General features: G+C 33.3%; 1 protein-coding gene across 1 annotated transcript; it reads right to left on the reverse strand.

Annotated features, from left to right (window-relative positions):
- Positions 1-8,107, reverse strand: LOC143044951 (uncharacterized). The gene is made up of 6 exons (XM_076217219.1): positions 7,679-8,107; positions 6,936-7,006; positions 6,311-6,368; positions 4,647-4,870; positions 1,269-1,595; positions 1-164 (listed from the first exon to the last, which is right to left on the reverse strand). The coding sequence occupies exons 1-6, from the start codon at positions 8,012-8,014 to the stop codon at positions 59-61; spliced, it is 1,122 nt and encodes a 373-aa protein (XP_076073334.1). The 5' UTR covers positions 8,015-8,107; the 3' UTR covers positions 1-58.
- Positions 8,108-12,569: the final 4,462 nt, after the last annotated feature.

Here is a 12,569-nt window from a genome sequence, read left to right on the forward strand (position 1 = left end):
AGTTCCAAAATAAGAAATAAAATAATGCAGATCTATTTTGTATGTAATTATGTGTTGACTATAATATTGACTCAGATGATACATCAGCACTGTCACTGAACACCACAGAATCTGCTGGAGGTACTGGAGGTCGTGGGCCTACTTGTGGCAATGGAGGCTTTTCTCTGAAATATAGCATTTTATTTCCATTAAGTTAGTACATATCACTACAGGGAGATAACTGTATAAATCAGACTCAGAGAGGCTAGTTTAATACTTTCTCAAATGTATACACTTGTATTAAAAGACTCTCAAACAGGTAAACTTACATTATAAATCAAAATACCTTTATAAATATATCTTAAATGTATTGCATTTGTGTTTGATCACAGAATCCTTTTTAAAATTCAGGCCAGTATTTTATATTACCCAGTTTTACCTGGTAAAACCCAAGTTTTCCCAGTATTTCCCACTGGGCTGGGAAATACTCATAAACCCTGGTTTTTGTCAACCCACTATAAAGTGTGTCACTGTGTGTTCAAGTTCTTTGAAATCTTTGTCAAAGGGTCAAAGTAAATGTTTTGTCAAATTTTATGAAAAATTAAATGAGCCAAACTTATTTTAGATGAGGTGTTTCAGTGACTTAATAAACCAATCTTGTAATATTGATTTGTTTATCAATGTTCTTTCAATTCATACATCATTTTCTTTTGTGTCTACCTCTATATGTGAGCAAAAGAACATATTTTATTTGAAATGTACATAAAACATTTTAATATGAAAATTCACCACCAATGACTGTGAGGTATTTATAGTGAATAACAAAAAGTGACCAGCATTCAATGTGAAAATTCCCCACCAAAAATTGGGAGATATTTCAGTGTATGACACAAAATGACCAGCATTTACAGTGAGAACCAGAGGCAGATTTAGGGGGGGGGGGGGGGGGGGGGCTGGGGCCCCCCTTTTTGGGAAAAAATTTGGTTGCTTATATAGGGAATCACTGAAGCGTGACTGGAGCGGGCCCCCTCTAAGGTCAGTCAGTGGGCCCCCACTTATGAAAATTTCTGGATCCGCCACTGAGAACACCACCAATAATTGTGAGATGTTTCTGAGTAAATCCCACAAAGTGACCAGCATTCATTGTGACATTTTAGAGTATATCACTGTAAAGATACCAGCATTCACTGTAAGAATTCATCCACCAAAAATTGAGATATTTCAGAATGAATCTTGAACTGTATCACTTTGTGTGTACTGTATAATGTTTGTGATTTATATAAACTTACATCAGAGGTTCACCAGCTTCAACCACTTTCTCAGGTCTACGGCGATCACGATCCTCATCATATCTCCTACGATCTTCTTGACGTCTCCTTTCATCATCCCTAGGATCCCTTCTCCTGTCTGGATCCCTGGGATCTCTTGGGGGTCCTCTAGGAGGCCCTCTCCTGTCTGGATCTCTTGGAGGTCCTCTTCGATCTGGATCTCTGGGGTCTCTTGGAGGTCCTCTTCTATCTGGATCATTGGGATCTCTTGGCCCTCTTGGAGGGCCTCGAGGTGGACCTCTTCTGTCTCTGTCATCTCCATATCTATCACCAGGAGGGCCTCTGCGTCTGAAATTTGTCAGGGATTACGATAAATTATTTCTATTTCAAATAGTTATTTACAAAAATTTACTTATAGCTTATATATCTGTTGGCTAAATACAGCAGCATTTTAGAACAGGACATAAGTACATTGTCTGAACAAATAATGGTGATGTATTTTGACACTATTTATATACATTTTGTGAGTTACATTTCCAAAAGAATTGAGTTAATACATTTGAATAGAAAAAAATTTTGAAAAAAAAAAACTACATTAACAGTCTCTAAAATATTTGTAAAACAAGAATGTGTCCAAAGTACACGGATGCCCCACTCGCACTATCCTTTTCCATGTTCCGTGGACCGTGAAATTGGGTAATTATCTAATTTGGCATTAAAATTTGAAAGATCACATCATAAGCAACAAGTGTACTAAGTTTCAAGTTGATTGGACTTCAGCTTCATCAAAAACTACCTTGACCAAAAACTTTAACCTGAAACTCCCACTTTCATTTTCTATGTTCAGTGGACCATGAAACTGGGGTCAAAAGTCTAATTTGGCTTAAAAATTAGAAAGATCATCTCATAAGCAACAAGTGTACTAAGTTTCAAGTTGATTGGACTTCAGCTTCATCAAAACTACCTTGACCAAAAACTTTAAACCTGGATGGACGGACGAACGGCGCCACAGACCAGAAAACATAATGCCCCTCTACCATCGTAGGTGGGGCATAAAAAATCAATATGAATTCTTTGTCACAAGTGATCCATTCACAGCTTGAGTATATGTTATAATTGTGACAATTTATTCTACAGCTTTCAATATGATGTTCCAAGTTAGAGTTCAAATAGTAACGTCTAATTGTTTATTTTTTAAACAAAACAAAAAACTTTAAGGGAAGATAATTTTATTCTTGTAAAAGAAAATGCATTAAATAATAGGTTCAGTGTATTATTCTTATTTAATGCATTTTCTTTTAAAAGAATAGAATTATCTCCCCTTGAAGTTTTTTTTTGTACAATAATGTTTTATATTTCACATTTTACTGACAGCTGTACATTTTGAGGTTGAACCATCAAGCACTAGAACCTTATCATTGTTAACATAGATAAAGATTCTTGGATGGAGAGTTGAATCATTGACACTCACAGGGATCTCCATGGATGAAAATTGAACCATGGAGGAACTTTCACCATTACAAACCGTGTATACGCTGTACAGTGTAGCGCGATCGGAAGTATTTTATCCCTCCATACAAGGAATGGTGAACATGCTAATTCATTGCTTATTGAAATTATATTTATTTGAATTTTCATTATAGAATTAGAAGTGTCAATATGTTCATTTATTGCCGTTTTTAACCATACAAATACCAAGTCTTCATGGTCCCCCCTTAGTCGAGAATGACCAAAAGCTGTCATGAAGGTCCCCATGTAGATCTCTTGTATTTTTAGTAATTGTTATGGGGGTCAAAAATCATATGATGTGGAAGCTTATTTTTCATGGACACTGTCAAATTCAGAACCCATTACCGGTATGGCTGATTTGCAGCAACAACAAAACGATTCGTACGGGTTATGTAAAAGGTTAAAGAGATTTGTAAAGCAAATGAAAAGGTTTTTAATGACTTTATCTGACAAATTGATGCTGTGCAACATGCATCTTTCGAGTCTGAATAGAAACCGGAAACGCGGATGTATCAATTTGATTGTAATATACGAAATGAATTCGGAATTACGATACGATATTTCTTTACAGGAAATATTTATAAGTTTTTACTTTTAAACTTTTAAAGTCATTTTAAATTATCGTTACAGCAGTACTCGAGTTATTTGTGATGAAATAATATTTACTGTTTTGCGTCTTATTTTGTACTTCTTAAAAAAGGGGGATGCTGATTGCGTAAGTCAAAATAAAGCACGTGTTCGACTTGATAAACTGTTTTCTTTGTAACTGGATTATTAATTTATTTATTTAATCCAAATTATCATAATCATTTGCTGAAACTTAGTTGATTAATTTGACAAATGGATCGTCTATCCTCAGATAGTATTCTCCTGTCTGGTTTGTTGATCTACCTGTACAAGCTCAGGTACAAGTGATTAGCGATCTTAATCCGGATATCCCTCAGGCGTTAGAACTGTGTTGGATTATAACACAAAAAGCCTGAGGGTTATGCAATTACATGCATTTGATTATAATTGATAAAAAAAATGGCGTCGGGCTACAAAAAATGATGAAGTTTTGAACGATGGCGGAAGACAATTTAACGATGGAGCGAGTCATTTGACGATGGCGCAAGACATTTGAACGATGGCGGGGCGCCATCGTTAAACAGGCCATGGAGATCCCTGACTCATACATATCTATTATATACTGATGTAAATTATTAATTTATCAAATGGTATTTAAGGGTTCATTTTTTCCTGTCTTGTTATATGTTTTTTTTTTTTAAATAATTGTTGCTGCAAAACTTATAATATATTGAAGGAAAAGGTCTTCTATTTCTAAATTGACATTTCTTCTTTGTGTTTAATTTTGATTAAGATTTTAGATTTTTGGTGTTTTAATGCCATTTTTAAGCACCGCTTCTGGGCTATTTCGTGGCTGCCAGCTTTTATTGGTGGAGGAAGCTGTAGTGCTGTGAGAAAACCAACAGCCATCAAAAGGAAAACTGACAATCCTAGTCAATTTTAAGATTTGAACTCACAACCTCAGTGTTGACTGGCTAGTGATAACAGTAGTAACTATTGTGTTATTTTGAATTTCATCTTTAAAGCTGCAAGTGCTTAGAAAGGAGAAGGTATCATCAGACCACTTTTTGGGCTCCTTAAAGTCCAAAAATGAAAAAAGTACTGTTACAATGTATTGTATCTACAAGATGTGTTTTTTGGTCCCTTCAAGTCCAAAATTCAGCTGGAATTGTATTTTCAATGTACAAGATGTGTTCATTAAACATAAGTTAGACAGATCTTAGTTATCATAGTCTATAATATACCATAAATATTAGCATCACAGCATCAAACTTCAAAAATAATTGTTTTCTAAGAATATTCTGTCTAACAAATGCTTTTTACCTGTCATCTGGTCCCGAAGGTCTATTTCTATCTTCTCTATATCTATCACCAGGTGGACCTCTAGGTTTATCTCCTCTAGACCTATCCTCTTCCCTATTTCTGGGTGGACCTCTCCTATCTGGTCTCTCTGAATATTGAGGAGGTGGACCCCGAGGATCAGTTCTGTATCCACGATTGTCGTAACCATCATTGAGAGGTCTTCCATATTTATCATTTTTGGCGGTCTACAAGAGAGTAAAAAATACACTAATACTAATTCAATAAGTGTTTCTCTTTATTTTTAGAGATAAGACCATCTGTTTTCCCATTTGAATGGCTTTACACTACATGTATATAAAGCAAGTCATTTTTGGGGCCCTTTGTAGCTTGCTGTTTGGTGCATTGTGCTACGAGCTAAGATTCCGCATTGAAGGCTGTACTTTGACCTATAATGGTTTTCTTTTACAAATTGTGACTTGGATAGAGAGTTGTCTCAATGGCACTCATACCACTTCTTCTTATATTTGTGATTATGCAAATAAATTATTATTTATCTTGTTAGAATTATTTTTTACATCATGCAACAATTAAGTCATATTTTCTGCTTACATAAGTTATTACAATTACAGTTACATGGCAAATCCTAGAAAAGACTATAACAGGAGATTTATTGTGAAATCAACATTATTTGTGTTTTTTTTTTACAAACTGCTATGTTGAAAGATAAAGCAAGGGTGTGTTTTAAAGAAGCTGGCTTGTCATGTTTTGGAATTTTGGTCAGATTTTCGGAATCCTCTGGTTTTATCCATTTTAATGCATTAACAAATTTTGCCCGGTGACCCCCAGTTTTCTTTTTATAATTCTTTTACATGTATAATGATAAGCCGTCTGTTAAAAACTTTTAAAATTTTAATTACTTTTTAATAGTTTTTGAGGACTTTAACTTGTCAATAATAAAGCTATGAAAAGTCAAGAGAGAACATTTTCCCGCCAAAATTTCAATGGCTAATATATCGAAAACGAGCACGGTGACCTATATATGTTTTTTGCTCTTTGGATTCCTTTATTAGTCCCCTATCAATATAAACTAGTGTTTTGAAAAGTTAATTACTTTGAAATTGAGAAGCAAACTCCCTTAATGGTTAACAAAATACATTACATGTAGTTTAATGTATTTGCATGCGTAAATTCCACTTGGTCATTGAAAAAGCATGTTGATGAACAGTGAATGATATATACATGTATGTGAATACAGTTTTCTCCATTTAATGTAAAAACAGTTTCTCACATTCCCAAACTTGTAAATTTATACCAGATACCCTACATATTTGAGATGAAAAAAAAAGGCCACTTTCGTTTAATAGCCCTGTCAAGAAATTGTGCTTTTTTCTTATATACATGTAAAAATGCAGTGCACTATTTACTTTTCTTTAAAATTTTTAAATTGTAAATAACTTTAAATTTATGGTATAGTAACATTTATCATCAGCTTTTGTCATCATTTGCAAATTTCTGCTTCAGGTCTTGATTTGATTGGATGTGATGTTTCTTATTTTCTGTATACATTTGATGAATTTTGTTCGTGTATAGTAGAGTTTCTCCCTTATCTAAAGTATTCTTAAAGAGCAACACTCTGCTTCTAAGTAATGGTAGAAAACACTGTTACTACAGATTTCTTTACTTACATAAGTAGCTAATGGTTTGAAACTGTCATGTGGTGTTGTACCAGACTTCAACTGTTCTCTGGAGATAAAAAAATTGTCTATTATAAAATAAAATTACAAATTATAACATTATTTTGAACCTTGCACAACATTATCCATATATTACTCTGTATTCATGTAATTACTTAGCAAGAATGGCAGAGTACATGTAGATACAATTGCCCGTGACGGATGCATTGCATATGTTGTTTACCCTTTATTTGCTGCAAACACAATCGAGACAATAGTTTTCTGGAATGTTGAAAATACAAATCATTCAAAGAAACAATATATCAAAAAACATCCTTACAAATTCATTGTGTTATTAGCAGGTTTGTGTTACGCAATCTTTAGTTGTTTTTTTTTTTTTTTTTTTATTGCCCCTTAGTAACTGTATTATACTTTTATTTGCCTTTTTTTCTAAATGATTTCAGCAGACGTGAATTGACATGCCACTTGTGGAGATTAAATGCTCATATTACAATACTCAATAATTCTTATAAGATTTGAATATCTACAAATGTTTTATTGTGTTGATGGGTTGTTGTCTCAGTGACCTTGACCCACTATATCTCCTTTTATACATACTTGCATGGATAAAACTTACTTTGTTTCATGCTCATAATTAAGTCTGCTTTTATGTGTAACAGCAACTCCATAATCTCCTATAGGTCGAAACTGAAGAAAAAAAATAGGATTTATTTCTTATGGACACAGCATTTCCATGGACTTAACCTTACATTACATGTGTAAAACAGAAATAAATCTCATAAAATCCGGCAACAACTGTAGGTTTGAAAGGGCTTATAAAAACCATAGATTTATAAACCCATATATACAAATGTACATCTGTGGAATAACACTGGAATAACACAATATATTTGGAATGAAACATGCATTGTACCTACAGAGGCTAATTAAGAGCTGGTTGTTAAAGTTTGAAGATAATTGTCTGGAAGAAATTTAATGTATGAGGGATTTCGTAGACTTAATTGTAATGGGGGTACTTTCATGACAAATTACGATAAAAAATCTTGCAAAATGACATCGACTGTAATTTTTGGTGGTTGACGATAAAATTAACATGTTCTTTTAAACGATAAAAAAATTGACTGATTTTACACATCGCATTAAATATTTCCAAAAATGAAGCTAATGATAATTATATATGACCTCTAAAGAATCACAAAAAGGATATTTTGATTAATAACAGTAAAATTTTAAGCAATTTGACGCAAATAGTACCAGAGAATGACCGTTTGAGGCCTGACAGGAAAGACCATTGTACAACCCTTACGTATGTGCAATGTAACTTAAATATTTGAAAGATTTTTGTTTATGTAAACTTACAACAAGTCCTCTTCTGTATTTGTTGGTTCTCCTAAGTGCTACGAGAACCATATAGGTTCCCATTCCAACACACAAAAGAAAAAAGACAATAAATGCTGGCCCCAAGAACTGGTCATTCCAGCTAATGAGATAAACGTGTCTATGTCGTAAGGTGATCACTAAAACACCGATTACACCCAATACTAAACCACCTAAAAAAAACATTGCGGCCAGGAACATTGGAAAGCGACCTGGGCCCAAGTTGAGCCCATTGAGCTCATTTTTTATTTGATTTTGGACCCTTGTGTGGTAGGCCACCACGGTGTCCTTGTCTATTTCACGTTCTTTCTTTATCATCTTGCTTATTTTTCAGTCTTTTCTGGTCCTACATAGTTCAAAACAACTTTCGAAAACACTTCCGCTATTTGTCATAGCCCACAATGCTAATTTACCTGTCTCACCTGTAGGCATGCGCATCCATGGTTTACCTTTCCGATGTTACAGGTGTCGAAAGAGTTAAGGAAAGATAATGACACTATTAGAAACCAGTAAAAAAGTGCACAGCGCACACTATTTGAATATGAATATTTTTCAAATTTTAGTAATAGAATCTCTTGTATTATATGTCTCTGGTAATAACAAATACAAATATTTTATTGGCACAAACTCAATTACAATAATTGGCAACGGACCATACAACTAGTATACAAATAGTAATGATGCAGCAATTAAACGATATATAATACATAGCATATCATTGGGCACATTTTGAACAATGAAATGTGCAGTTATAAATATCAATATATCATAGGTTAATTTGTAAGAATAGACTACTGACATAAGTACCGTATTTATTCTAATAAACGCCCCGGGGGCGAAGACAATTTCCGAAAGGGGGGCGTCAATTAGAGAAACGAATTTCGTACCTTACTTCATTGACCTTTACCTGAATTTTGTTGAAACAGACTATAGTAACATACACGTGTTTCTTATTGTCTCCATAATCTATAAATAGCGTTTATCGGTAATGTGACCTCATCAAATAATTTGTTAAAATTTTCGAATGAACAAGTGTGCACATCAGTGGAACATAATTTCAACAGCGTACTGTGTAACTGACAGATCTATTTTTGGAACTTGTACACACTGTGTTGGATTATCGGAGTGGATTAAAACATGGGCATTGTTGATTTTTCGTTTCATGTTTCTGAGTGACCGGGTCGATGTCTTTGCAATATTGTAATGGTTAAGTTTCAATTTTATTTTTTTAACTACAAAATGGGGGCGTTTATTAGAAGTCAAAAGTTCTGAACGCACGATTTTCGGTAGGGGGCGTTAATTAGAAGGGGGACTTTAAATAGAATAAATACGGTATATTGTATGTTATAGCTTCAAATTGTTCATATTACTCATTTATAAGGACATGTTTCCTTAATTCAAATGATTGATTAATAAAAGACCATTTCTTGGAAATAGAGAGGGGTAGATATAAAAGAATTCAAAGAGAAAATAGAATATGTAAACATTGTAATTTAAATGCGGTTGAAGATGAAACCCACTTTTTCTTAAAATGTAAAATTAATAAATCTTTACGTAATCAGCTTGAAAAAGATATAAATAATATATGTCCAGAATACTTTAATTTGTCTGAAACAGATAAATTACAATTAATTCTATCTTCATTTGATATTATGCAGCTTACTGTTCCGTTCATTAAAAAGTCATTTGCACTGAGGGGAGTGGACACAACGCCTGCATAAATATTACTGTTTTACCACTTTATATATGATGTTTGATATGTTAATTTTTATATTGTGTATATTGTATTGTATTGTTTGTATATGCCTTCAACCCCCAGGGGTATAAATGTGCATTTCATTAATAAATTAATCCAGAGACATATATATATATACACATGTGTATATATGTCTCTGATTAATCTAAGTGTTTTTCTACACTTGCTATTAAGTAGTAGTTTGATATATTCATCCTCAGTTTTGGATTGTTTGTCATAATTTTTAAAATAGGACAATTTTGATATATTAAAGAACATTTCTTTGTGATTTCATATTTTGTGCAGTGCAAGATAAAATGTTTTTCGTCTTTTATATTTTTATTATGACATAATTTGCACAACCTTTCTTCTCTGTTAACTTGCACATGTTGCATGTATCTACCTCTTTCAATTTCAAGATCGTGTGCACTTAGCCTTAGTTTTGCCAAAGGTGCCCTATCTTTCAGGGAACTGCTATTTTGCATGTTGCGTGTTGCGTGTTGCATGTTGCGTGTTGCATGTTGCGTGTTGCATGTTGCATGTTGTGTAAAAAATAAAGTTAAATGACATTTTTTGTACACTAAGTTTTCAGTTTGTTGTTGTGCGATTGCTGTTTCAATGAGGTCATTCAAAATTATACTACGATACCTTCGATAGATGAATGGTGGTTTAATTTTTAAGGGTGGTTAATTAATCATCACGAGAACAAACTTTAATATGTATGTTATGTTTTTAACAGTGTCTGTAAATCTAACGTTTTTTAATGTTGAAGTGACAGAATCTGAAAAATAAAGGCTATAAATTTTCAATATTCATTTCTTTAGTTTACTTGAGGTTCAATGTTGAGGTTTATGTCATAACTGAATGAATGAGTCAAATTTATTCAGTATATTAATAAGCATGTAGATATCCTTCAATTCATTTAAAATTTATAATTAACCTTTCAACACAAGTTATTTAAACTTGGATTCTGGAGACTGATAGTATTAATTAGATGATATGGGTACTTTGATAGAATTGTATGACCTGTTAATTTTTTTCAATGACAGAGATTTTCTCTCAACATACAGATTTTATATTCGGCTAAAATAAATAAACAATTTATCAAGCTAAAGGTGAAGTGATCTCTAATAGTGACCCCATACAACAATTAAAAACAGTTAAAATTAAAGAACGCCCATGTGGAACGGTTAATTTGTCCCACCCCCACCCCCGGAAAGTCATCACTAAACATACTCAACTTTTTCACATTTTAACATTTATTACTTTTTACTGTTTTGCAAAAAAAGCGTTTTCTAAATAATCAAATAAAATGAATTGTGACTTTCTGTCCTTCATTCTTAATTTTGACCAGGACTTGGATACTTTCTAATATGAGGCATTTAGTTCCATGAGTTCACAGGAACAGGATATAATATTTTTTTTACAGAGGTAGTAATGAGAGATGATTAGAGTTGAAACAAAATCATACATTAAATTTAACAGTCAATGGTCAGTCGGCTAAAGTACAGAAAAACAATTAATTAGTAATCTCAACACTCCTGAAAATAGCAAATTATTGTCAACAATTAAAAACTGCTTATAGATGAGATATAGTTTACAAACTTAAGCTCAATGACAATATTTTAAACTTTAATTAAAAGACAGATATTGAAAAAAGTGCAAACTACATGATGTATGTCAAAAAAATATGGTGAAAATTCATTGAATGATAATAAATTTTACAAAAAGTATATATGTATATCATAGGTCATATAACCTCCTTGGTATATGATAATTAAAGATTTTACAAAAATGTTAAAGAAATAATGCAACATGCAACACGCAACAAGCAACATGCAACATGCAACATGCAACATGCATAATAGTCGATTTCTATCTTTCAACTTACATCCCAGCTCCTTTGTTCTAATAGGGGTGATCTGAGCCGGATCACCCATACCAGATCATCCTAGTTTGAGTTTCTTTGTTTAGCTCGTTAAAGTTTTTATAGTGAATGTAGTTTAAATTTTCAATCAAGCGGATCAAATACAAAGAAAAACTCACTGTGTACATATTGTGGTAACTTAGATAAGTTTTATTGTATGTCATCCATTTACATTTGTGTACGGTAGTGTTATATTAACACACGAGATTGAACAGGGATTGCAAAAATATTATAAACATGGAGCTGCTTGCGTTACTTTGTAGCGCCGTTATCTTCGATTTGGAAATTGTTGTAGCTTCAGGCTCGAACAATATATACAAGGATGTATTTCAAAATTATGCAAAGGAATTAGTTCCAACGTGGAATGTAGCAACACCTCTAAAACTTAGCTTCAGTGCTGCACCATCAACCATAGTGTCGTTTACGGAACTGGAAGAGAAAATAACACTGACAACGAGTGTCATAGTAAATTGGACTGATCATAGGCTAGGGTGGAATCCAACCTTATATAACAATACATATAGACTAACAATTCCGCCACATGATATCTGGCTCCCGTATCTGTACCTTGCTAATAGTGTAAATGATGTCGAACCACTCGGACAGGAAGCAGACTTCTATGTGATACTGATAGCAGATGGGTCAGTTTACTGGACCCCTGGTGGTGTTTTTGAGGCACAGTGTACGCCTGATGTATCTAAATTTCCGTTCGATACACAAGTTTGTTTATTTCTTTTCACTATGTGGGGTATTCATCCTGGAGATGTGGAATTTAATGTTTATTCTAAAGTTCCAAATCTAAATTACTTTGCTGCGAATTCTGACTGGACTGTTATCGATATATTTCAGAATGCTTCTCTACTTGGAGTAGATACCTCTGCATTTGTTATGGGGATTTCCATCAAACGTAAACCGATTTATTATGTAGTAACCGTCATACTACCTACATTATTGTTTTGTCTGATGAATCCACTTATATTCTGTCTCCCTGTAGAATCAGGAGAACGAATTTCTTTGGGTATGACAATTCTACTGGCTTATGCTATATTTCTCACGATAGTATCGGCTTCTATCCCAGCAAAGTCGGACCCGTTGTGCACTATTCTTTTAGCTCTGGTTTGTATCATGATGGTTAGTGGTGTTATAGTAATTTTGACTATAATTAGCGCATACTATTACTATATGGAAGATGTCAGCCATGCGAATCCATG

Source organism: Mytilus galloprovincialis, chromosome 9, assembly GCF_965363235.1.
Source record: "Mytilus galloprovincialis chromosome 9, xbMytGall1.hap1.1, whole genome shotgun sequence".
NCBI classification, from domain to species: domain Eukaryota; kingdom Metazoa; phylum Mollusca; class Bivalvia; order Mytilida; family Mytilidae; genus Mytilus; species Mytilus galloprovincialis.